The sequence below is a fragment of the Corvus brachyrhynchos genome, unplaced genomic scaffold, assembly GCF_000691975.1.
Source record: "Corvus brachyrhynchos isolate BGI_N302 unplaced genomic scaffold, ASM69197v1 scaffold352, whole genome shotgun sequence".
Classification (NCBI taxonomy): Eukaryota; Metazoa; Chordata; class Aves; order Passeriformes; family Corvidae; genus Corvus; species Corvus brachyrhynchos.
In genome coordinates this window covers 39,189-65,116 of record NW_008236631.1, presented here as the reverse complement: position 1 = coordinate 65,116, position 25,928 = coordinate 39,189, and the positions used below count along the sequence as shown (strand labels likewise).

Here is a 25,928-nt window from a genome sequence, read left to right as displayed (position 1 = left end):
ACGGTGGGGCTGGTGTGGACACTAGCAGTGTTTAAGCATGGGGGCAAAACTTTTATCTGCGAGGTAGTTACAGAAGGAGCCTTGTCCTACAGCCCACCATTCCCCATGGGTTTGGAACAGCCTGATGAGAGGAGAGTGAGCCATTTACTCCACCCTAAGAGTCTGTTACTGTAGTCAGGAGTGCCAGGTTACCGTAACAGGGGGAGTTATGGCAGCATGGGCTTAAAAATTTTCATTTCAGTTCCAGAAATCAGGCTGGCGAAAATCAACCAGAGTTTCCAAATAAAGCAAATGAAAAGTTAAAAGATCAAACAGATAACAAATGGATTTTTTATATAAAACTTTTAATAATAAATTGATAGGAACAGCTACACTCTCACAATCGAACTCTGTGTATGTAAAACGCAGTTTTTTCCATTAGCTGATGGAGTAGCTAATTAGATATACAATCAAGCACAGAATAATGAGATTGTGAATATTTCTTCAGAAATGAATAGAAGGACTGAGTTTTTTTTAGTAGAAATTAAATAAATTATAGTTGTTTTCTCTCTTACATAGAAACTACTCAACAAATAAATACATTTATAAATACCATGGAAATCACAATACATAAATACCAAATACAGTCTTACACATTCTGTAGGTTAGGTTTTTCAAGTTAGACATTACAGCTCATAGTCTGGCCACAGGCTGACAGGGTTCAGGAAGCTGTTGTTGACACAACATACTGGTGCACTCCAGGGGAGCAGGAGGATTCATCAGTTTGCTGGTGAAGTAGCAAAATTATCAGGCTTAGTGTAAATAAACTGTCCTGCAGGTGCATTGCACCTCACTGCATGTGTTTGGCTAAAGTGGCTGCCAAGGGTTCTCAATCTCCTCCAGAAAGCCACTTTTCCTTCAGTGTCATGGCCAGCGTGTCCCATGGACAACACTGACCATTGCGAAAGACTTCCTTAAATACACACAATTAAATAAATAGATAAATAAATAAAACCATCCATAAATAACATCATAATGCTGATGCAGGATGTGGAAGATGGTCCACTGCTTGAATGATGCTTTTCCCAATATTTCCCTTGACAGAGGAGCAGAAGCAGCTCCCAGATTTTTTTCTGTCCTGGTGTTTCTTAGAGAGGAGAGTCAGAATTTTGTTGAGCCCTGTTAAGAAGTGAGGGAAGAGGATAATTTAAAGGATGATTCAAGACAGTTATCACTGCTTAGCATTGCACAAACAGCTTAGGATGAGGGGTCTCTTTCCAATTCTTTGTGCTATCTTGAAGCACAGGGAGAATAAAGATGTTTTGAAAGCAACTACTGAAATCCCAGTGTGTGCTTGTCTGGTGTCCAGCTGGGAAACCTCTGGAGCATGAGCTTCTGCAGTTACTCACAGCAAGATCCTCATTAACTCAAAAATAGCAACTAAGTAAGGGGAAGACTACTTTTTTAAAGGCTTATTTTTCAAAGGGAGACAAACACTGCTCTGTTTCTCTCCCTGCAGACGGAGTTGCTGGTACTCAGAGGTTTAGTACTGACATATCAGCTTGAGTGAGGACCCTTCAGCACAGTCAGAAAAACTGATTCTAAAACTGAGCAGGAAGCTTCCCTGTTCTTTGAATCTGATTAAGAAAGAATGGGAGCTATCACTATGGAATCCTACGAACTGGCTTTTTCTGGGAGGTTTGCCATTCAGCTGCCCAGATAGAGTGTGAATGGGACTTACCTGGCCAAGATTGCCTTTACAATCAGCTGTACCCAGGCAGCGGTGGGCTCCAAGCACACCTCTCTGCCATCCTTCAGAGTTGCTCTGCAAAACAGGGAATAAAGAAAAGTCAGGAAACTACTACATGGATTTGTTTTACTCACAGAATGTAACCTTGCATTTTTAGACCAGACAGTATAAATTCATCCCAACTATCTAGGTTAGATTTGGCTGTTTTGCTGTATGTGTTACACAGCTGAGGAGACCAGAACCATCCACAATCGTGTGAGTCTCTGTGTCTGTTCTCAAAGCAGTCACACATTCCCAAAAATCTTTCCCAGCACATATGAATACTTGGTTTGGATTTGTTTACATTAGTAAAGCTTTCTTACACAATGATTGAAACCTTCACTGGTGAAAAGGTGTTTGAGCAGAATAAGGATTTTAACATTTTAGTGCTCTTGTGCTATTCAGACCAGCTTAGGTTGGTTCATCCTTTCCCTAAATCTGCTTGCTGGAACTTAATTTTTCTCCTTGAGACTGCCTGCCTAATAAATGCAGTATTGAACCTACACCATTACCTTGTGTATTAAGAACTGACAAGTCCATGAAATTCACATTCTACTACTAGAAATATTTAATATGTCCCATGACAGATAAACAACGATCGGTTCGAAAATATGTAAGGTCATTAAGATGGTGAAAAACATGGTGTTTCACTTAAAACCATTCCTGGCAAAATAAGAACCAAGTCTAGCTGTGTGAGGTCAGCATGCTGACTGCGGTACTTGTGGAGCCTAAAAGCCCCGCAGCAGTGGCAGCAGAGCAGTGGAAGAGGAAGTAGCCTCTTGCAGAGCTACTTACATGACTTCAACATTCTTGCAGTGGGGGCCGCTCTGTGTCAGCTTCACATCTTGAATGGATTTCGGGGGAATGAACTTGGAATGAGTGGCTATGCACTGGCACCGGAGCTCAGTTCCCATCCTTGCCAGGGTCCTACCTGTGAGCAGAAAAGGCAGATCGGTGTTTGACAAGTGGTCTTATGGTCAATATACTGGACATAAAGCACAGCTGCTCTATTGCAACAACATCCTCAGTTAAAACATTGCATTCGTCCAAGCTGCCTAAATCCTCACATTATAGGGAGGGTTACTTAGGTTTCAGGGGAGCTGATGCCCAAGTACGTTGGAAACTAAATCAACAAATCTTTTAAAAATGAACCCACATATTTTATGGTTACTTGTAGTGACTGCACTGTATGGTTAATTGCATTGTTTTAGTATCTGGATCAAAAAACTTGGCCATTCTGCAGAACACAGAGCCCTAGATTTGTTCTTAATTGGAGGTTTGTCCATGTTTCTGTGCTCATATTGTTTGCTCTCCCTTTCCAACGAGCATTACTTGCTTGAGGCAGCATGGTCACGAAGCAAAAATATGAGATGATAAACTGTTCTTTGTGTGGGAAGGGAGAGAAACATTAGAACACCTGAGAACAAAAATCAGTCTCTGGCCACAGAAGTATCTGTCTATAGCCACATACACTTCAAATGAAACACGAACAAAGCAAATCCAAGCTGCATATTTCAAACATTTCCCACAAGATGTCAGTAACTCTTCAGTTCAAGGTCTACATGGTAGATTTCTGACTGAAGAGTGGTGCTGAAAATCTGTCAAAAGAGACTAACTAAGTGAGACACATAGAAAGCTACTCTGCATGGACAAGCATCTCAGTTGATGACCGGGCAAAACTACAGCCAAGAGGATTTTGGGAAGCTTTACTTACCTTCAGACAGAGCTGCTGAGATCAGGAAAAGAGCCAGGACAGCCACGAGTTTGCCGTTCATGGTTGGACAGGAGTTTTTCTCTGGGTTGTTAGGTCTAGTTCTGTGAGCTTCAGTCCCAGAGGATTGTTGATCCCTGCTGTGTGAGGATTGTTGATTCCTGCTTATATACTCTTTTGTGCCCAGTCTCTCTACTTTGCTGGCACGGAGATTGCGTTAGAGGAATTTCCCAGATGCAGTAAAAATGAGTCACATGACTGTTGTGAAACTTCTTCCTAGATGACTGAGGATAATGATACAATGTATTAACTTATTAAAATATGTCTGTGATAGTCACACATTCCAATTATTTTGGTAGACTTGTAAATTTTGTGCTTTTTCTAAAGCATATCCTTATTTAATAATACAACTTTAGGATGGTTTCAGTTACATTTATGTTATCACTTTTTATTATTTTCTTCAGGGTTTAACTGTTCTTTGCAGACATGCCAGGTCTACACTTGAGATACTGAATTTCTTATTCCCACTTACGGTGACTTTTGCCTACCTGATATAAGCGACCAGAGTAGAATTCAGGCAGTGCTGAAATTATTGAAAAGCTTTTTACTGCGTCAGGATTTTACCTCAGCACTATTTTGATGTAAAGGGTTTTCATTTTAGTTTTTTTTTTTTCCTCTATTCAAGGGGCATGATACAAAGTAAAGTCATCACTAATTCTTTGTGTTTAGTAAGGGATTGAGACTGCAGTATTCAGAGCTTTCTGTAGGAAGCAGATACTGAATTCTAAATGGATCTGAAAATCATGCCTGTACTTTTCATGTTACACGTGTTAATGAATGATAAACAGAGGAAGCTTTATATGTAAACTAAACAGCATGACATGTTGAACCAGATTACAGGCATTTTTAATAAGTCTTTTCTGAAATCTTTTTCAGTGACAGTAACCCTGTCTTAGCGAAGGGACACAACAGTGCGAGTTATGGCACTGTACAGACTTTTCTGTTAGAGAAACTTGTTGCATGAATGCTGAACGTTTATTTGCTGTGGCTGGGCGTGATACCTTGCAAGAGAGACAATTCCAAGGGAAGATGGGCTCAAATGCTGAACTTCTGCTTAAATTAATTAATTCACTTTTACATTTAATTAATTAATTGTATTTCTAAAGCCAGCTGGAATGTGTGTGATTAGGAGAAAGCCTTCTGTTTCAGTGTAGTAAAAACATCATCCTTTTGACGTGATGACTTTTGCTGCTTATCATCTTCAAATTCAAAGCTTTGTGGTTTTGGGATCTGTGGGTTGATAGAGGTACTTCTCCCCGAATCTGGAGACTTCATAAAAACTCAATCATCTTTAACATGTGTAAAGCATTGTAATTTATTTACAGTAAGAACTGAATAGTTTGCCCATAGTTTATTGTAGTTTCCTGTGTACCACTTGTCATTAACTTGATAAAAGGTATTTGTGATAAAAATTCATTTGTTTCCCATCACTATGTGAGCTGTCCCAGGAAAAGATCCAGCAGCTTTGTCTGTCCTACCTCTTACTGAGTACTGAGTTGACAAAAGATACCGATTCTGACTCTTGATGGTGCTGCTCCTTAGCTGTGTCTCTTAGAGAACTTCAATGAAAAATACATTTAGTTCTCTGAAGGTATGAAACAGGAAAGGGTTTTGCCAGGAACTTAAGATTATGTTTTATTGTTTATGTTGTATTATGATGTATATGTTGTGTTATAATAATGTGTGGTTTCACTGGCGTCAGATTGTAGATGTTGGATTTTTAACCAGTTTATTTGGAAGGAGGTTTTCCTGATGTTTTTCTTTTGATTTCTCTCTGCATCTCCACATATGTTATGCACTGAGGTTAATCAACATTTGATTAGAGATCCTACTTTTCTTAGTTACTATTTGCACCCTTATTATATAATTTTGGTGTGTGCTGAAATGTTATTAATATCTGAGGGAAAAAAAAGAGAATTCCCCTTCAAATCCCCAAGTGAAATCAGTGAGCGCTTGTGCTCCTGACCAGCAGGCTCAGCTATTTCCTGCGTGTGGCAGTAACAGATCTGCAGAAATCCCCAGGGCAGAAGTGAAGCAAGGAGTCTGCTCCACCTATGATTAGCCCTGGCCCTGAACTAAGGGTGAGTGTCTGTCTAAAAGAGCAGGATGTTTGTAATGGAATATAAATCCACTATGTTTTCTGAGAGCTGGAGCATCTCCTCTCCCTCCACCTTTTTGCTGATGCTACAGTTTCATTGGGACTGTGTGAAGGGGCAGTAAGAGAGACAACTGAGGAGTGAAAAGGTCGAGGCATGAGATCAAGCCCAAAGGCCAGACACTCCTAAGCTGCGTTTCTGGGAATGCCGTGTTTTGTCCAAGTTCTCCTTACATCCCTTCGACACTTTGCCCAGGATCTCATCCAGGCTTTGTCGTGGGAACCGCAAATCCATTATGGGATTCTGGCAGCTTGTTTTCCTCCCAGCCATCCCAGAGATGACTTGTGCAAATGGAATTGCTGCTTCTTTTGAAGGATCGCGTCGCTGAGTGAGCTGATACTGCTGTGAGCAGAGCCTTCCATGCTAAACCCTGTTAAAACCACGCTGGCAGTGAACAAAACACTTGCACAACAGTCTGATTACTGAAAGACTGCTGAAAAGGAAGCAAATACCTCCCGTGCCTGTGTTCTAAGGCAGGATATAGCTTGTGTTCTCCGTGTTGCAGGATGAAAACTAGTGATTTGTCATGACTCATCACCTTGTCTAATGAGCACAAAAGTCAAAAGGGCATCTTTTAGCATCTCGATTGGGATCCGTTAGTCTTTGTATGTAGCAACGGATGCCCCTGCACAAGGGTCTCAGTAAGGGGGATTCAGGTGTACTGAAGCTGAGCTTCAGTCCATTACTGGTTTGAGTTGCTCCAGTTCCAGAGGAATGGTCCAGCTCCTGGGCTGATAAAATTACTCTGAGCAAATTAAGCATCTGTCTTGTTTTAGACAAATTCCAGCCTCTCCCTTGAGAAGTTTGTGCACACAAGACTCAGACGCCCAGGAAGTAAAGCTTTTGCTGTAATGAGGGTTCAGCCTGTTTGTCAACTTCTACCTCCTGTGTGTCCTCTGCTCCAGCTAGTCTTGTTCCCAGGGAAAATCTGACTCTGTCTTCTGAAACCACCTCCTTTTTCCCAGAAAGGTCTTGGCATTCACCTGCCGTTCTACTTGAGCTGCAGGGAGCTGAAGGGACAAATACAGAAGCTGGGAAATAATTGCTTCCGCTGCTCGGAAGCTGTGCCCAGTGTTGAGCAAACACTTGTGGAAGTGGTACAATGAGGCAGAGCTTGGGGAAGATATGCGTAAAAAGCAAAATATCTGCTAGGTTTGAGAATTGCTGTAGGAGGAAGTGACAGCAAGGGAAGGAGAAAGGCTTAGGTCAGCTCGTGGGGTTTTTCAAACTTCAGTGTTTAAATATAGACGGTTATGTAGCCTTAGTCAGATCACGGCAAGTGCTGGACTTTCCTGGATACCTCTGGAATCACAAAGTAGCAGTACAGCTTTCAAGTTGATTTGCCTTTTAATGTATTTATTATGTATTCATAATGTATTTTATTGTGTATTTTATAATGTATTTACAAAAACAGTAGTATGTTACTGCATGTTTATTTTTGATATATATTTCAGTTCTGTTTGAAAAAAAGTCAATTCTGTATTGTAGCTTTCACTTAAAAATTTGTTGTGGATTAAATGAAATGTTTCATTTGCTCCAACTCAATATGAAAATGTATTGAAAATATTAATACAAGGTATCTAGTAATATTAGAAAAGGATACATTACTATTACTTGTAGTGTTAACATAAAATACTAGAAGATATTAACAAATATACATACTACAAATAAAATTTGTCTACCTGGTTGGAACAGAAGAGATACTAAGTCCACCTAGAGAATTTTTGGGCACCAGCACCTGGGCTTTACCTGCCCTATAAGGCTTCATTTATTGCTTACTTGCATTTGCCTCTCATCAGCTCAGCCGGAAGCATTTTCTCACTATGCAAATAAGACCTGGAAATGGCAGGAGGAAACACATAGTAATTTTTAAGAAGTTTGTGCCAGGAACTTTTGATTAAATTAGAAGCAGTCAGTGGCCATAACACGTCACACCTTCATCTCTGACTCTTATAAGTGAGATCTGTTTGGCATAAAAGCTGTAATATGTAAACTTGATGACCCAATGGATTTCAAGCTGCTGGACAGGTCAAATCTTACTGCTCACCAAAACCTGGTGGTGCAGCAGCAGGAAGGAACAGTGGATGTGTTCAGTCAGCTCATGGATTCAGATCTGAGTCCAGAGCTGGTTTGGTGAGGGGACTGCTGGGGGTCAAACCTCAGAACCCAAACAAGATTGAACCCCACAGGGCACTTACAGCATTTTTGAGTTCTCCACCACTCTCACCATGTATGTCTAGTCTGATGATTGCTGCTAGAATCTGCACTTCAGTGCTTTCTACCTCAGAAATTAGATTCATATGGCCAGCCATAAAGTGGGAAGCAAATCACTAAGACAAAACATCTTTTCAACTGTAGAAAGAAATCAACAATAAATCTACGGGAATCGACACATTAACATTAATGTTTAGTCATATAAGCATTCCCTTGGACCCAGGAGAAACAACACAGAACAAAAATGTAAGCTGTAAAATCCTTTTGTAAAATGAAAAATGTGATCTATTAGGGTGTCAGGTAGAACACAGTGCTAATAACACCAAGGTCACAGGTTCAATCCCCATATTGGCCTTTCACTTACGAGTTGGACTCAATAATCCTTCTGGGTCCCTTCCAACTCAGACTAATCTGTGACCTAACATGAGAGAAAAAATTGAGCAAGTATTTTCTGTTATATTGAAATAAATAATGTCTTTTCTTCAGAAATATTACTTCTAAACTTCTTTTAGTATATATGTATATATGTGTCTCTCTGCCTTCATCTTCCTATCTGTGAATGGAAACTGCAGCACAACAAATAGAAGTTACACAGGTGATGTAGCATCTCTATTTTTAGCTGCTCCCTTAAGAAAGCCATGAGCTCCCAGTCTTTACCCCGAGGCTGGCAGTGACTTAGAACTGTTGATGAGACAGGAGGCAGTTTAGGTATCAGCCTGTGCTTGCCTGCATCTTCCTTACACCCAGCCAAATACCATTTAGCTAAAGTCACTTATAAACACTCTTCATTCCCTGATCTGATATTCCGATCATACATCTAGCATCGTACACCTAGCATCTCTCCTATGTACTGATGGTCAGCCTAGAATAACTTACTTTTATAGGAGCTTTGTTAATTTTTGACTATGTCAATCACTTAGGCTACTTCCTACAGGGAATTTCACCTGGTAGTTTGTTGCTTAATCAGTGAATCTCCTAAGGTCTTTCTGCAGCTCTTTATAGATGAGCCTTGTTTTCACATCATCATTTAGCGTCATCAGAGTTCTTCAACTCATGGCAAACATTGTTCCCAAACCCCTTGTGGGACTGCGAAACCAGACAGGACACTACACAAGGTGGTGTAAGAATCCATAGGTGACATCCCTTTATCAGTAAAAGTTGATCTTTTCATTCTGCCCTTCATCTCTATGTATTCACCTGTTAATTATCCATTTCCAAGGCATGTTTCTTAGCCTCACTATTTCCAATGTTTAGTGAGGGCTGTGAAAGGATTTCAGAAAGACGATTTGACTCTACCTACGACACCTGCCACATCCATTGTCGTCTTGTCACCTTCAAACAACTGCAACAAGTGTGTGAGAGACAACTTCCTTCAAAGCTACACAGATGCTTCCTTATAATGTGTTTATTCATGTGTTTGCTAATCGTATCCATTCTGTTTCTGCTTTAAGTAAGGCCATTAAGGGGTATCTAATTTCATCTTGTTTATTCTCATCCTTACAGCACTAAAACACTTCGATTAAGCTTGAACTCCGTGATGTATCTCACACAGAAGTTTAGAGAGAGAGACAGCAAAGGAAATAAAATGAATCAGCAACCATCTCAGGGAAAGAAAAATAATCAGCTGTAGTAATGTAGCAGAGGGGGCATTCTCAGCAGAAATGATGGCATTCTCAGCAGCAATGTTTTCTCTCATTTCATATGCTTGCAGAAATCCAAGGTTTATTTTTCCTGGACTTTTCTTTGACTGGTGACTCAACATTGTCCCTGGCCCTGTAATTAGATTAAGTATAAAGTGAATTCAGAAATTCATTAAAGAAACAGTTACTATTAATACAAGCTACAGGGAGAGTAATAAGTGCTCACGAATTGTTAATGAATTATTTTTACTGTACCAACCAACTGACATTTGTGCAAAGACAAAAAAATTTTTTTTTTGTCTTTGCTCCTGCATGAACTGCACCAATAAAAAGGACTTCCGTCTGCCTGTGTGCAAAGTAGGGATTTGACTGTCCCAGTCTACAGCAGTGAAAGCTCTTGAAAATGCCAGCTGCATGTCTGAATTATACCCAGAAAGAGGAAGTGAGTTTTTGAGACCTTGATTTTTGGAAGTGTCAGACACACAGAATGTGCTGTCTCTCAGCAGAGGTGTAGGGGCATCATAGCCATAGCCTTTTGGGTGGTTTAACACACCAGGAAGGTATCAAAGGAAACTATTTCACTCTCCAGGCATGTAGAAATCTCGCTTTAGAGAGAACTGATGGAAAGAATTACTAATGCCTGAAGAGGGTGAACATTTGCATGCCAAGAATTTAAGTAGCCTTCTAAAATGAGTTTTTAAGTGCAGGTGTTCTAGTAAAGGAAACAGCTTACCTGGCCAGCAGAGCTTTTAGAATGAGCCGGACCCAGGGCGCAGTGGGTTCCACGCACACTTCCCTGCCGTCTTTCAGCGTAGCTCTGCCAAGAAAGAAGCAGAGAAGTGAAAGCCAGGTGTGTACCTCACGCTTCTCCTAATGGCTGGAAATTTCTCTCAGCCAGTAGATGAAGGACCTGCTTGGTCTTGTCTTATTTGTTTGGGGGTTTTTATGAATGACGTCAGTACAGGTGCTTATGCTGTAATCTTATAATGAGCCTAATGAATTTTCTGTTTGGTTTCAGTTCTCTATCTGGCCATATTTCAGCAGATCTTTCAGGAACTTAATTATCTTGAAAAGTATTTTTTTTAACCAAACATGGTTTGAATTACCAATTCCTAGTGAGGTGGAGCTGGATGCCATGCAGTGCTCCACAGAGGCTATGATTGTATGACCTTTAGTTGCTTCAGAGACCATAGTGAAAGCATAAAAGCCTGACAGAGCCCTTCTGTTTACTCACTGTGCTAGTCCAGTTCCTGTGACTAGTTCCAGGGGTGGTTTTAAGTGAAGCTTACCGTATCTTTTATTTTGTGCCCACATGGAGTGTAATCCAGATTCCCCACTCCTCACAAAGGGAAATGCTCCATGTGCAATTCTGACACAGGAAATAACTTGGAGCCTTTCAAACTTTGCCACATGCAGGCCAAGTCAGAGGAAATTGTTTTAATTCATGTCAAGAGGATCAAGATTTTGTCTTTGATTGAGTCTTCCTTGTCTAAGTTATTAGTTGTGCCCTGTGTTCTGGGAATCTGATTCTCCACTCTGATGTTGGTCATAAGTAAGATAACAGCAGAAAGAGATTTAAAATACTCTGGAAGCTGCTTGTAACATTGGCTGGGAATTAGCTCCTTCCTTTGGATATAAGGCCTCATTCCTGATACTTGATGTCCTTGAGGCTTTGCAAGGTAAACATCCTTCCACTCGAAGTACATAAGTAAATAGGGTGAGAAGTGCCCTCCTGTTAGAAGCAAGATGTTATTTAGAAAAAGTGCTCACATGATTTCCACATTTTTGCAGTGAGGTCCTCTTTGGCTTAATCTCACATCCTGAATAGTCTTGGGAGGGATGAACTTGGAATGAGTGCTTATGCACTGGCATTGGGAGCGTCTTCCATCTGTCTTCTCCAGGGCCTTACCTATGGAACAAAACTCAGTTGTCTAGGTACATGAGCAGTCTCTATTTGCTCCCCTGAAGGAAACCGTATTCCCTCCTGTAGCCTCATTCTTGTTCCTCAGACACTCTGATTTGCTGGATGCTGAGATAAAATTAACTGCATCTGCTCAACACAGCAGCTGCATTTTCAAAGCTGTTGGTGTGCAGGTGCATTTGAATTTGAACTTGGATTGCTAAGCTTCTGCTACTATTATCTGCTCATTTTCTTTATTCTTTCTTGCAAATGGGATAATTCTTGCTCTGTCATCAACCTGCCTGCCGAGAATAAAATTGCAAATAGGACAAAATTGTCTTTTGGAAAAGAAAATGTCTATGGACATATTTAGGAAAAAAGGTCCCATTTTAATTCAAACACTTCTTAAAATCTAGAGACAGGCATATATTGTGGCATAGGAATAAACTCATTTGCTGACAAAAGCATATTTTACTTCTGGAAACATCCACAGCATCCTATCAGGTACAAATTATCCTTTTTAATTCTGAATGACAATTTACTGAGGATGCACTTCTCTTGCAAAAAGTCATCATGGACATAGCATAAGCCCATTTGCATTTGCATATGTATACTTATTAATTGCTTACATGAGTTTTAAGAAATAATTTTCTTACCTTCTGACCCTGCCATTGAGACCAAGTAGAGAATCAAAGCGACAGCAACAGATTTACCATCCATTGCTGTGCACGTTGTCCTCTTGACAGAGGTCCTGTTCTGGTGCTGTGTCCCACCAGATTTTATACCTGAAAGGTGCACTCGCGGCAGCCTGAGTGCTGAGAGGTGGGTTCTGCACTTGCAGGTTTCCTAACACACGAGAGTATTGCATAAGAAATCCAAACCTCTGTGCAGTCCATTCAGTGGCACTTCAAACCTCCCTAGCTTTTGCTGCTGTATATTTTCAATTATTTCTTTAAGTTGTTATTGTTATCCATCACTTCCTGTTTGCACTTCTTCATGGGATATTGGCTTTAACCAACAATGCTGAGCTTGCACTTGGAAATCAATACATTACCAGGCATCCCTCTGAGCCAAAATAAAGGGACTTTTTCCCTCCTCTGCAAACATAGAATTTCTGTTCAGCTCTTTGCATCATGCTTAAGTGCCTTGTGCAAAAACAGTTACACAGCATAATTACAGGAACTTTTCATCCCAATCTTACACTCTATATTTTGATATCAATCCAATGAAGTAATTTAGCCAGTGTTTTATGAAGGCAAGACACAACTAGTTTCTCTTGGTCTCTGAAAGGATTTTGTCATTTTCAGTTTGGCTAAAGGGATTTAGATGCTTTATTCTGTACTGAAAACTCTCTCTAGTCTTTAAGCAGGAAATGATGAGCTTAAAATGACTGAGGCATTGTCACCAAAGTCACTTAAGCTCTTCTGAAACTTTAATCTGTTCAGAATATGAAAGAAGAAAGTATCTGGCAGTAAGGGCTGATTAAAATAAGCACTTAGGAAATTGCTTGTTTTTCTTTCTAACCCCATGCATTTAGGATAATCACAGGTGCTTAAGACAGCAGATAAACACATCATAAGTGACTTCTACCATCAAAGAAGAGCAGCCCAGTCTGATGAAGGTAGACACAGAGTCAGAAGAGCCACAGTACCCCTCTTAGTAGTCTCCAAGAGCACTGAAACACATTTTTGGAGGCATGAGGGTGTTTGTTGTGCTGCTAAGGAAGCTATTCCATGACAGCACACAGAACAGAGATGTGATATGTTGTCATTTCTACCCTTGGAATCACGTCTCACTGATGGAGGAAGGTGCACATGCCCTGCTCGAGGTCCTGCAAGTGCAGCCATTGCTGACATTTTGGACAGAAGAACTGATGAGAAGAGCCCTTCCTTGGCTGTGATTCAGCTCCCAATAACTTGACAGGAATTTTCCTGGTAGCAAAGGTTACATGTATCTGTATTACACTAAAGCCAGCGCCAGTCCTTTAGGATACACCCCTACTTTTGTAGCTGTGCAGATCAAGTGATTCTTCCCAGCCTCTCCCTGTTCTTGGCTGATACTTTCGACATCCTTATCTCCAAATTAGATCTTTGAAAAGAGGCAGCTTACAAAAATCCCTCAGGAAACGGGAAGTCCTAAAGTTCTAAGACAAGTTTGAACAAAACCTGTCTCCTTGAGAAACTTTGACTCCTTCCCGTTCTGAGGCCTATAAGCCTGTGCAATGCTGTGCAGTGGGGCAGGGGCAAATATGGGGACAGGGAGCAAAGTGTGGTCAGAATAGTCGTCCTCTTGCACAAGAACTTGCTCAAACACTGCCAAAAACTCCCTTTATGTCTTGCACCATGAGCAAACATGAGCTGATTGTGCAGAATATGGAGTGGCTCCTTGTTGGAAAAGACCAAACCTAAACAAATATCAAAATATTTGCTCAACTATCCCATATCTCAAGTGTTCGGTGCTTGAATTTCAACATTCCTCTGTGAATTCCTGTGCTACAGGTAGATGTGAGGCCATATAATTACATCTTTGTTTCTTAGGATTTTCCCTGATGTAGTCCTCCCTCCTGACAGGAATTAGGGAGGATGCTCAGTGACTTCCTTATGTTTATAAGATTTCCCTGTTTATTTAAGTTAATGAAAACCCTTGTTCATTGCCATGCTCTCAGCTGCTGTGCTGTCAGAGTACCACAGTGCTATGGCCACAGCAAGTTCTGTGACTAACCAGTATTTGTTCATTACTATCTGGGAATTTTATCGTCCATACTTCTGAAAACACTGAGTCAGACAAGAAAAGAGGAAGAAAGTAGATAACTTTCATAATTCCTCTGATTGTTAATTATCTACACTTTACAGAGGGAACAATTTGCTGTTTTAATTTGCTCCCCCACCCCACAACTCAGACCCACCTTTGCCCTTCTGCAAACCCTTTATGCGTTACAAACTGAAAGAAAATGCTTTCTCTTTTTTTCAGTTCTCTCTTCCAATAAGAAAATTAATAACAAACAATACTGAAGTGAAAACATTTCAATAAGCTTTTATTAGGTACATAAACATAAAAATTTTCGTATAACAATCTTCAACATAAATAAATAAATAAATAAATAAATAAAAATAATTCTATAAATAAATAAAATGGGTGTTTTGTAGCCAAAAGATGGCATTAAAATACATGTTTATAGCTTCACAACACTAGTTCACAAGAAATAATATATTGAAAACAATGACGCAAAACCTGATGTACCAGAATTTTGACATGTTAATTCTGGAAACTTCCCTCTTCAGCCAGTAGCCCACTGTGAGTGGCAGTGACCCAGGTACAGTTGAAGCTACTTGTCCATGCTTTGTGGGGGAGAAGTTGTTGCTGGTCTTTTCCTAAACTGTTAGCAAAAAGGGAGGGAGTCATTTAGTGAAAGCTCTGCTGGGCATGCACTGCACTGTTCCAGCTGTGTTTAGAAAAAATTATTTCAGAATCATCTCAATAGTTCTTCACAAGCCATTTTTTTTGCCTTCTTGTTGAGGTGTCAGTGGTTTCTTTCCTACACAATGAGACCTGTTTAAAAGACTTAAAGTATTGTTGTCAAGTAACCACAAAGTAGGGAATACATATTCTAAATTCTGTGAAATTGTGAATGTAAGAGGCAGGAGGAGGTGAGCTGTCAGAAGCTGGGTGAGTGTCCTCCCTATTTTTGCCTCGCTGGAAGAGTTAGGACATTTTTCTTCTTTGTTTTAGGACACTGTCTCAGGTTTGGTGTTGGCCCTAGAAAGAAAGAAGATGGAAAAGGAGGCTATTAAAAATCAACCATAAAACAGGTAAGACTTGCTGGCACCAGCTGAAATCCACCACTTTGTGCTTCTGTGCCCAAACACCTGAAAAGCTGTGACACAACCCAAGGGACACTGGCACGTCATGGCATTCCGAAAAGGATTTAATAGCAGTGAACTTCCATAGTTTGATGCTTCACTTGATGACTGAAGCCTGATTTTCCCCCCACTTATCTATATGCCATTAGTTTGAAAAACTGATGGCTGCTTTCTACCACTGCAAGCAAGAGAAAACCACTCAGTTAACGCCTGGATTTCCAGAGCAGTTGTGCTGCAGGTTCTCAAAATGCTTCTGCCTTAGGGGTGATGAAGGTAACCTTCCCAGGGATGTGTGGCACGGTAAGGCTTCAATACCTAATGCTATAATTAAGGCTCAAAGCAATCACAGTGTTTGTCACAATTAGTGAACACAAAAGGTAATAACTGCCCGAGGAGACAAAATTTTGGAGCACTTCACACCGCCCATGTTTGGTAGTCCAACTAAAATACTGGTTTTTCAATAAGCTGTGCTTTTTGAGGAGAAATTACTCACTTGTCCAGAATTGCTTTGATGATCAGCTTCACCCAGGGAGCAGTGGGCTCCAGGCACACTTCTCTGCCATCTCTCAGGGTAGCTCTACAACAGGGAAGAAAGGAAGGGAAAAGAGCTACTTAGTGAAATCCAAGGCAACGCCACTTTTCTCTCATAACATAATTCTAGGGATACACTGACGTGCCATTTTAAGCTGCATAAACTGAGGCTGTAGCCTAACCTAAAGGGATTTTTTAAACTGGTTTTGTATCTTGCCATATCTGTTTGTTTGATGCATTAAACCATCTGCAGGGCTCTCCCTCTTTTCAAACCTGCTTTTTTTCCCCCAACTGGCTTTGTATTTGTGTCGGTCTTCCACTGAAGAGTTAAATCTTTCCATCTTGATTCAGAAATTGTACTGCCCAGTCCATAGGAATTTGGTTACTTACAGTAAAAGTTCTGGAATACAACTGGAATGTATGATTTGTATTCTGATGGTAGTTTTTTTCATTGACTTGGGTAGAAATATGATCATTTTTTTGACCTTTTGCCCTTAAAAATTATGTTTTGATCACTTGCTCAGCGTGGATCTATGCATTTTCACAAGACAGTAGAATCCAGAGTTTTAGAAAGTTATTTGCTGCCTGATGACTGCAAATTTAGGTCAAAGTATTGCATGTGTTTAAAAAGTAGAGATTGGCAAAACAACACGCAGTTCACAACACGTAGCACATCATCTGTAGGAGCAGGGAGTGCTGCTGTTCTGCTTTCTGAGCAACTGCTTCTGTCCACTGCTCATACTGCTCACCGAAAACTTACACCATCCCAAGAGCAAAATCTGCTTCCCTCTTGTTAAGTAATCAGGAAGCTTTTGCAAAACACTTACATGACTTCGACATTCTTGCAGTGAGGTCCGCTGGGGGTGAGGTTCACGTTTTGGATGAACTTGGGAGGGATGAACCTGGAATGGGTGTTTATGCACTGGCACCGGAGTTCGATGGCCGAGCGTGGCACAGCCTCGCCTGGAAAACAAAAAAAGGTGGAGTGTTTCACTATTTTCACAGGAAGAACAACACAGAGGTTTTTGCTGACAGCATTGGGAGAGCCCTTTGCTGCACTGATAAGACAGCACAGTGTCTCCTCATCAGCATTTGTTCTGGCCATTAATCAGGAGAGCATTAGGAAGGGTTTCTTTACCTTGTGTCCCAAGTGCTGAGATCAGGAGCAGGATCAGGACAGCAGCCACAGTCTTGCCCATCATGATGCAAGAGCGTGTCTTCCTCGTGTGGCCTGGGCCTGGTTCTGTGGTGGGGTGAGCTCTGGCAGATCTCGGGGTGGCAAGTGCCTGTGCTCTGGGACCGGCCACATTTATATCCTGCCTGGGCCACCTGGGGCACTCCGGCATCACGGGTGGGTCATACCCCTGGAAACTCCAAACCTGAGAGATGCTGCCGTGCACTGAGTCACAGGTCAGTGGGTAAGCCCCTTTCCCTTCATTACCACAAAGTTGCTTCTCATTAATAGAAAGCACTTTATGAAGTAGAGTGAGCTCTGTGCAGTCTGTAGGGAGTTTGTAATTCTGTATTTCTTGGGATAATTTTAAGCTGTTCTTTTGTCCTCCTTGTGACTTTCCATCACAGGTCAAAGGCATTTGCTCTGTGATTTTCCATCTCTGTGTCTTTGGACTTCAATTTTATTTATTTCCTTTTTAAGACATGATAGAAGTAGGAGCTAATAACTCTAGAAATTATATAGAGACTAGCTCTCCTTGTCCTTATATTCACGTACATTTTTAAAAAATCTTTTTTAGATGCTGAGAGAACTTCAGCACAAATACAGTATTCTTTTGATGAATTCAAATCTAGCTTCACTGAGATAAGCAACAGAATCCAGACTGGCTCTGTAGTATATACAGAATATGAGAACATACAGAATATGTTATTATGATATGATGAGTTGCTTTGCCTAACCTAAGGTGGATTTTGGCTTTTGAGGATGACTGCTTCTTCTGAAGCCAAAACTTCTTAGTTATTTGCTGTTTTGAATATGGGCGCAGGAAAATTCTAAAAGCTGCTGTTGGATTCTGCTTCTGAAATAAAATGATGCATTTACGTGAATTTAAATTTGACCCTGTAAAGAGAAGATTTCTTCTGATTATGATGAAAATAAAGAAAACTGAAGATGGAATCATGAAGACACATTATTCAGACAAAGTCAGAGGTGTTCAGCCATTTCTTTTAACAGTAAAGACAAATACTATAATATAATAAAAGTTGGCCTTAATTGGGTTAAACATTAAGGACTGCCATTACTGTTCCTCTGCCAGGTAATGGGGAAGTCAAAGGAGCAAAGTATAGGGCCAAATATGAATGAATGTAGGTTCTTTTTCTCTGACAGATCATGGAGGTCTCAGGGATTTACATATGCCAGGCTGAATTCCACTTACTGTTACCATATCTATCAGTGTCTGTAGTTCATAAATAGCCTTAGAGTATATGATCTGAACAGTAGCTATTCCAGAAGCTATGGAATTAAGCACCTGGTTTTCCTGTCACTTTACAGCTTGCAGCAAATATAGCTGGATGAGCTAACAGATAAACAGATAAACCCTTAATTACAGCCCTTGCTTGTTAGACCTGAGGTCTGTCTAAGGATTGCCCTCTTCAACCATGGCCATCAGCAGGTGTCTAGGATTGCATAAGAAAAGATTAAGTGTCTTTGAGACTTATCCCTAGCAGTCTGAATCTGGTTTCATTTGCTTCCTCCTGATTCTTTTACAGGATAACAAGAAGTAGATATTGATCCTTATCCCCAATTTCCTCTGGCTTTGTAATTCTGTAGGCCTTTATCATGCCTCCGGTCAATCTCTTTTTACGAAGTTCTGTGCTGTTGTCTGAGAGTAGCACAGACTGGTTGTTTATTCCTAACTCTGGACTTTTTATTTTCCCCTCACACACTATTTCCATGCACAGCAAGCTGTTCACAGAAATGCAAGCTAGTGCATCAATGCAAATGTCTTCTGGCCTGCGTACAAGGAGAAAATGGAACGATGAATTGCATTGCTTAAGGAGTGTGGATTTTTTTTCCAAATAAATCCAAGAAACTGTTATTCCTCTTAATTTCACTAATGATTTTCAGTATCTCAAAGAAAAAGTTATTCTTTCTGTACTGTATATGCAGTGAAGCTTTTATCCTTTGTTTTCTTTGTGCAAAACCTTCTGCTTGTTGGGTTTTAAGGAAACATCATTTCTGCTTTCTTGGTCCAGACAGACCAGATGTTCGTGGCTCTGTGTGTTTCTACTCAAATATAAAACAAGGGCTTAGGTGTTTTACATTTATCAGAGACAATATAATAATTACATGATAACACATCTTGATATGGAGCAGTGGGAACAACTGAGTAGTGTTCTGGAGGCCATGCTTTGACTTGTAATTTAGGATGTAGGGAGCGGAGTGCTCAGAGGGCCTGCAAAAAAAGAGTTGACAAAGATAAAATCTCACCTGTGGTTACAGAGGGAAGTCAGAAGAAATGAACTCTGAATGGAAAGGTCACATGTTTTATTGTAAACTGTGTGATTTGGAGAGAGACCAGCTGCTGTTCCAATTGATTTAAAAGGATCTTGTTTTGGAGACACAAGGTGGGCGAATTAAGAGCTGCTGGAATTCTAGTATACACACACTCTGACTGAAGAGAGCCATTGCTAAGCTTTAAATATGAGTGTCAAAAATTACACCTGATCGCCTTCAGCTGTATAAACACTTTTTTGTCATAAGGGTCATAAATACAGTTATTGAGAAGCTTCAATTTTCTTGGCATGAGAGTGCCTTAACAGCTACCAAGTGATAAGATTTCTGAGTACTGATGTGCTTATCAGCACTATATGACACACAGGAATGCATACTGTCCACTGATGCGTGGTGCAAAAGTCCCTGTCCAAATCACATGGCAAACTGGTACTTGCTGGATTAGTTCCGATCAATCTGGAGGTGCTACAGTATGCATAAAATTCAGTAACTCCACTAATCAAGGTTTCCACATCAGTTAAGCTATAGAAAACAAAGGGCAGGAGAGAGGCTGAGGTATCCAAGTGGAAACATTGTAGCTTCTCAGATAATTTTCTCTGTGCTCCTGCCCACCCTTCTCTGACTGGAGGGCCCAGGAAATTTACATTTCCTTATGCTCTGTCTTGGGGTGACTTTATGATGTGTATCCCATATCACTGCCCTATGCCCAGGAATTAATTTTGTACCTCTCTACACCTTTAAATTGAGCCTGAGAGGGGGAAGGAGAAACTGAGAAAAACTTTTTCAAAACAATTTGCAGCTTGTTCAGGGACACACAGAGATAGAGACTTTTTTCCCAGCTGCGGCAGGAGAGCGAGAGGGAAGAGAAGCACCTGGCTTGCTTTTCTTTCCAGCCAGCTTTTGGCAGTTTTTTTCTCAGCTCTTTTTCCTTCGGAGAGTTGAAATTTGTTTTCCTGGGATTTTGGTTTTTTCCTTTTCTCTCTGCTGGATGGTGTTAACATCAGAATACATTGGGAGGACTTTCCACCAAGGCCTTGGCCCTGGAGGTGGGCCCACCACCCCATCCCAGCTCCAAGGAGGGGGAGAGACACATCTACGGAAGGACTCTGAAATTTTCCCAGGTTTCTCTCAGCAGGGCGAGGAGTTTTATTATTTAGCATTATTATCCTTTTCCCGTGTGTGTGTTCAATAAATAGCTTTTATCTCTTTCACTTTCCTTCGAGGAAAATTTATTTTTCCCAAACCTGGTGGGGGAGGGGTGGTGACTTGCCTTCTCTCAGAGGATGTATTTCTAAATTTGACCAAACCGGCACATGCTCACATGAGCAGTGAGGAATTTCTTTCCCCTGCAGTGCCCTGTCCTCATTTCCCTCAATGATTGTTCACCACAATCTTTAGTAATCCTGCCTCATGCCTGGAATTTTACATTCAAGCATGTAAAAGATGATTTGAAAATTGCTGAGCAGCTGAGTCAGTCCATGTGGCCTGCCATGGTTTTTTGAAAGAGCATTCAGTTTGACACGAAAGGGTAGCCCTGTTTCACTTTAGATTTCCTTTAAGCATATTCTTTCTTTTAATTTCTTACACTTCTGTGATCCTATATGCAAAATCTCTTCATATTTTTGATCTGCAATAGGAAAATACCTCAACTTCTTTCTGTTTTTTCCTGTCGGTCAGGGTCTTTAGTGTCATGTGTGTTTTGGCCATGAGATGGTCTCTATTGTGAACCTTTCTGAGACAAGTTGGCTGACCTGAGAGGGCCAAACAGAGAAATTAATTATAGTTGAAAATGCCATAACTCCAAGTCTTTCCCCCTGACTATTCCTTAATTAGATATCAACAAACTCCCCAAGATTTTAGGTTGGCCAACTTTCACACTGAATGACTTTTACATGAAAAATATAGAATAAAGGGCTGTAATTAGAAATGCAACCATGAGATACTTTTAGTATCTGTCTTCTGAAGAGCTTCTGCAGTGTCTGATCAGTCCTGTCCAAAAATATTAATTCTCTTTTGTTTCACTAGTGTACAATTTTGCAAGCCTAACTTGTTTTGCTGAGCCCTCCTTCTCAGGAGAGGCTCACCGAAATTTGTGTGGCTGCCTCCTCCCCTCTTACTGAAACTGCTTGTGTTTGATATTTACCCTCATTAACAAGAATGGAAATTTTTGTATTTGTTAATTTTTAGAAGTGCTGGGTATGGAGTGGAGGGTCTTTGCCGAATCAGTCCTGCACTGGGCAGGTGTTACAAAGGTCACTGTGCAAGTGGTTTAAGAAAGGAGTATTAATTAGTCATAAAATTGCACAGTCTTCTAAGAACAAAGATGAGAGGCAGATCTCTGCTGTACCACAGCACTACTTCCTCACAGCACAGGAGATGATGATCCATATTCCGGTATTTTCCGTGCAGCCCATCATTCTTGCAACACCCCTGCTGGTGAATGGTTTTTTCCACCTGCCCTGCTGATGAGATCTCTGGTCCAGAGGCAGGAGAAGCACTTTGGAGTTCTGTCTCGAGAGCACATAGCATGTGGACGTCCCTGCTGCACAAGCAGGTGCTTCACCAATACACAATTATATAACACACCTAAACCCATTGCTAGTACTTCTTTTTCTCTGTCCTGAATTTTCTATTAGCCTGCTTGATTTCCCAGTGTTCATCCTGCTGGCTGTTCTGGGTCCTAGTGCTGTGCATTTAATACTCCACGCTTGCAGCTGTACATCTAAAATTCCCTAATGGCGATAACGAACTTTCCTTCAGCAGTCCCTGAGCTTCCAGCTGAACATTTCTGGTTGACTCAGAACTTGGTTCACATTTTTCAGCAGTTTGAAAGAATCCAGAATTGCAGTCCTTCCTTTCTGTGCCCTTTGGCAGGTTCACAATACAACAAAAGCCATTTACTGATTGAGCCTGATGGAAAATATCTGTCTGTGTGTATTCCTGGGTTTTCCCCATGTATGTAGTAACTGCATAGGAAATGAAATCATCTCCAGAAAGGGAAGTAGTATTGGAAAAAAAATAAATAAATAAAAAGAAGAAATGGACAGGATGCTGCCTGAAGCACTGTCAGGGCGTTCAGGCTACTCAGCATGCAGCAACTTTTTCAAAGAACAAAAGAGACCAGTTTAATTGCATTAGTTGCATTTTTTAGAAAAAAACTAATTGCAGTAAGATTACTCAGGGACTTTCCAGTATTGCAGCTTGTATCACCATGTATTGTCTTTCCTATTAGATAGATACCTTTTTTCATTAATCATCATATGTAACTGAAAACCTATTACTATACATGAACAAAAGAGTTACTCAGAAAAATATTTTCTTTAGTATGACAAAGCCAAGATTTCCAGGACTGAGCAGAAAGAGTAGTTGAGAATAGCGAAAGGACTGGAGAAGGTACTTGGGAGTAGCACTTGCTTATGTTCCCTCCCTGACTCCCCAGCCTCCCCTTTGCCAGCCTATATCCCCTCAGCTGTCCCAAAACTAGAAGCCCGTGTCCTAAGTTCACCTGCTTGGGGGACCAGGATAAAATAATGACAGCTTTTCCAAAGCTATAGTATTTTCAAGAATTTAAGCAAAGCAGAATTAACAGCCCTATGCTACATTCCATGGGCATTGCAATTCTAATCACCCTCTTACTGGTGTAAATTGGGAATAAATTAAACTCAGTGGAGTCACCCTTCAGCATTGGATGTAGATCCGAAGAGAACAAGGTCCTGAACTCAGAGGCGGTGAGGTGGTGCAAAGCACAACAACTGTGAGGAGACAAAGAGGGTGCATTGGCCTCAAATTCCTTGTGTAAATCATCAAGACTTTTTTTATTTCCAAAGCTTTAGCTGTCTGGAGGAAAGATCAGTCTGAACTGGAGACAGAGGGCTCACATGTGTACTTCTTACCTGCACCTGAGAGAACAAAAGGTGAAGACAGAAGAACTTGGAGAGGAAGGGAACTGCAGCTGCATTTTATCCATGAGGGCCCATCTCCATGGCAAGGGAAGCTGGCTTCACACGGGACTGCTCATCATTGAGCACACTGTATGCATACTTACATCACGTGAAACCAAGACAGAGTTTCTAGATCCTTAAACAGCAACCTCTGACACTTGAGCTGAGGGAAAATGTCAAGTGTCAAAACAGTACAAATACATCCTAAGGGTTCTGCTGCTGGTGCTGGGAACTTCAGCAGAATCCACTGGTTGGACACCGCAGAAAGATTACCTGAGTGGTAACTATTCCCCAGGAACTCAGTACTGCCGGTTTATTTACAGGTTGAATATTTGCCCAGCTGAGTGCCTGGCGTTGATCTGTGCAGATTAACAATCTGTGTCTGCTTGTTCTGTGCTATGTTAATTTTCAATATTTTGCTGTGGAAGAGACAAGTTTTCCCTTTTAATAGGTGCAAATAAGAATTTGAGTCGCTGTTGCATCTGGGTATTGCACTTCTTCCTGCAGCTGTTACAGACGCTGGGCAGAGGTTGAGAAGGTTAGATGAGATGGGGACAGACCCTGTGTCCTACCTCTTCCTACCCAGTCCTGGTCCTCAAGAAAAAAGAGCAAAGGCAGCACCTCCAACATCTACGTTCCCTACTTGGGAGCATTGTGCTGGAAAGTAATGATTTTCAGGGAAATCAGTCTCATTTTTCTTGTCACTGGATTTTCCTCTTCTTTCCTTCATTTCATGTTGTTTCATTCCTATACAAAAGGGAAAACCCCAAGGAACAATTGATATTATATTGATTTGTTGGCAACTCCTGGCATAGAGAACTTCCTTAAACTCCAGTGAATTTTGTAACACTGATCATGAGTTAGCAGCAGGTCAAACAAATGCTTCAGGCATGACCTGTTTGCCTTCTCCCACTCCTCACAGGTGTGTAACAGCAAACAAGAATACTTGTGTGACAGGGAGAGTTCGGGAACTTGCACCTGGGATTTTTTCCAAGCACTCACAAGTAGCTCCCTACATTTTTAAAGGCCCAGTGGTACGAAGACAGAATTCATACTGTTTTAAGTCCCTGTGTATTGCCTGTAGAATTACAGCACTTCTGGAAAGCAGCGTTATATGTGCATAAAGTATCTGAGATTTTGAACTTGAAATTTAAAATCCCATTGTTCAGCAGTGTAAATATTTGCCTAATTTTCTTCGAAGTATCTGAGATTTTGAACTTGAAATTTAAAATACCATTGTTCCGCAGTGTAAATATTTGCCTAATTTTCTTCATGGGAACTTGCACCTGGGATTTTTTCCAAGCACTCACAAGTAGCTCCCTACATTTTTAAAGGCCCAGTGGTACGAAGACAGAATTCATACTGTTTTAAGTCCCTGTGTATTGCCTGTAGAATTACAGCACTTCTGGAAAGCAGCGTTATATGTGCATAAAGTATCTGAGATTTTGAACTTGAAATTTAAAATCCCATTGTTCAGCAGTGTAAATATTTGCCTAATTTTCTTCGTATTTATACACTGAATCATCTCTCCTCTGCACCCTAAGTTTCTAGTGCATTTGCAATTCGCCCTGGTGCTTTGGGGGAAAGTGATGAAGCTAATCTTTAACTCTTTGAAGCAAAGTGACTGGACAGGTTAAAGTAGTGATTTGTAATCACTTCCTACCCAGATCATTCTTCTTCATCAGAGATAGATCCTATCTTTGTATGACTGATTTATGTCTGTGGCCCTGATGTTTACCAAACCACCATCAACCAAGATCTGAGCTGGCTTGGACAGTCACAGCTAGAACTGCAAGTGGGTTTGTACCTGTAGCAATTCCTAAGGTGTGTTATGAACTTCAAAAAGCTCTAATCTCCCTCTGCCGTTCCCACCCTACCCTCTCTTCAGTATTAGGCTTCAGCGTTTCTTTTTTCTGGGCTTGGATTCTCTTTGCATTAAAGGCACCTTTTCTTCATTTGGGAAAAAATATTTGTCATTTGGATTCAATGAAATGTGGAAATTACTCTTGTATGTCACTGTTTCTCCTACTTTCAGCACAGAGCTAACTTCCTCTTATAAGAAGTAATGTGATTAGAACCCAGGAACTGACCCACTTTTATTTAGCATGAATAGCTGTGCGGCTGTGTGACACAGAACATTAGTGATCGATACCAAACTCAAACATCTGAATATTTAATGTAGATCATGGATATAAACCTACAGCAGGGAGCTTGATTTTCCCCAGCACCTTTTTCCCAAAGGTCTGACAATACCTGTTTGTTGGGTCCAACCAGGTGAGGTATCCAATTCCAGTACAGTTAAACAGGAAACCATCCATTATGAGAGCCGGGCATGGAGCCGAATGTTTAATCACCCACAGAAAACCATATCCCTTCCCCATTCCTCTAAAGTGTAATAACCACCGGAGAGCTTGGGAACTGGTGAGAGTCATTATGAGCTTTGATTCCAGCCACTGGTTTATCATTTTCATTTCTGGAGCGGCATGTGTGACTGCACGCCAGCTTGCAGCCTTTCATAAGGTGCATCCTGTCAATCACACATATTCTTCAGAGGACATTTCTATTTTTGCTGCAAAATTCCCATGATTTTGGCAGCTTTGGAGGACAGAAACTCCTTGGCTAGTAAGATGTGCTCCAGAAGAGTTTCTCATAGACTGCCAGAGAGTAAATGTGAAATGCAA

The 25,928-nt window shown here is 40.9% G+C and overlaps 3 protein-coding genes across 3 annotated transcripts; all 3 read right to left on the bottom strand.

Annotated features, from left to right (window-relative positions):
• Window positions 1–342: 342 nt before the first annotated feature.
• On the bottom strand, window positions 343–3,745 carry LOC103624973 (interleukin-8). Its single transcript, XM_008644316.2, has 4 exons — window positions 3,483–3,745; window positions 2,564–2,699; window positions 1,721–1,804; window positions 343–1,158 (listed from the first exon to the last, which is right to left on the bottom strand). The coding sequence occupies exons 1-4, from the start codon at window positions 3,541–3,543 to the stop codon at window positions 1,128–1,130; spliced, it is 312 nt and encodes a 103-aa protein (XP_008642538.1). The 5' UTR covers window positions 3,544–3,745; the 3' UTR covers window positions 343–1,127.
• A 5,535-nt stretch (window positions 3,746–9,280) lies between these two features.
• Window positions 9,281–12,304, bottom strand: LOC103624972 (interleukin-8). The gene is made up of 4 exons (XM_008644315.2): window positions 12,106–12,304; window positions 11,320–11,458; window positions 10,283–10,366; window positions 9,281–9,682 (listed from the first exon to the last, which is right to left on the bottom strand). Exons 1-4 carry the CDS (start codon window positions 12,167–12,169, stop codon window positions 9,607–9,609), a joined length of 363 nt encoding a protein of 120 aa, XP_008642537.1. The 5' UTR covers window positions 12,170–12,304; the 3' UTR covers window positions 9,281–9,606.
• Window positions 12,305–15,174: 2,870 nt separating this feature from the next.
• Window positions 15,175–17,238, bottom strand: LOC103624971 (interleukin-8). Its single transcript, XM_008644314.2, has 4 exons — window positions 16,979–17,238; window positions 16,668–16,803; window positions 15,803–15,886; window positions 15,175–15,205 (listed from the first exon to the last, which is right to left on the bottom strand). Exons 1-4 carry the CDS (start codon window positions 17,184–17,186, stop codon window positions 15,175–15,177), a joined length of 459 nt encoding a protein of 152 aa, XP_008642536.2. The 5' UTR covers window positions 17,187–17,238.
• Between the last annotated feature and the right edge of the window lie 8,690 nt (window positions 17,239–25,928).

Coding starts and splice junctions, on each gene's coding strand:
- LOC103624972 (XM_008644315.2), bottom strand. CDS start 12,169: ATGGATGGTAAATCTGTTGCTGTCGCTTTGATTCTCTACTTGGTCTCA. Junction 11,459..12,105: donor CTCAATGGCAGGGTCAGAAG/GTAAGAAAATTA, acceptor TTTGTTCCATAG/GTAAGGCCCTGGAGAAGACA. Junction 9,683..10,282: donor CTAAAAGCTCTGCTGGCCAG/GTAAGCTGTTTC, acceptor ATCTAATTACAG/GGCCAGGGACAATGTTGAGT.
- LOC103624971 (XM_008644314.2), bottom strand. CDS start 17,186: ATGCCGGAGTGCCCCAGGTGGCCCAGGCAGGATATAAATGTGGCCGGT. Junction 16,804..16,978: donor CTCAGCACTTGGGACACAAG/GTAAAGAAACCC, acceptor TTTGTTTTCCAG/GCGAGGCTGTGCCACGCTCG. Junction 15,887..16,667: donor TGCAAGAATGTCGAAGTCAT/GTAAGTGTTTTG, acceptor TCCCTGTTGTAG/AGCTACCCTGAGAGATGGCA.
- LOC103624973 (XM_008644316.2), bottom strand. CDS start 3,543: ATGAACGGCAAACTCGTGGCTGTCCTGGCTCTTTTCCTGATCTCAGCA. Junction 1,805..2,563: donor TGCAAGAATGTTGAAGTCAT/GTAAGTAGCTCT, acceptor CCTGTTTTGCAG/AGCAACTCTGAAGGATGGCA. Junction 1,159..1,720: donor GTAAAGGCAATCTTGGCCAG/GTAAGTCCCATT, acceptor ACTTCTTAACAG/GGCTCAACAAAATTCTGACT.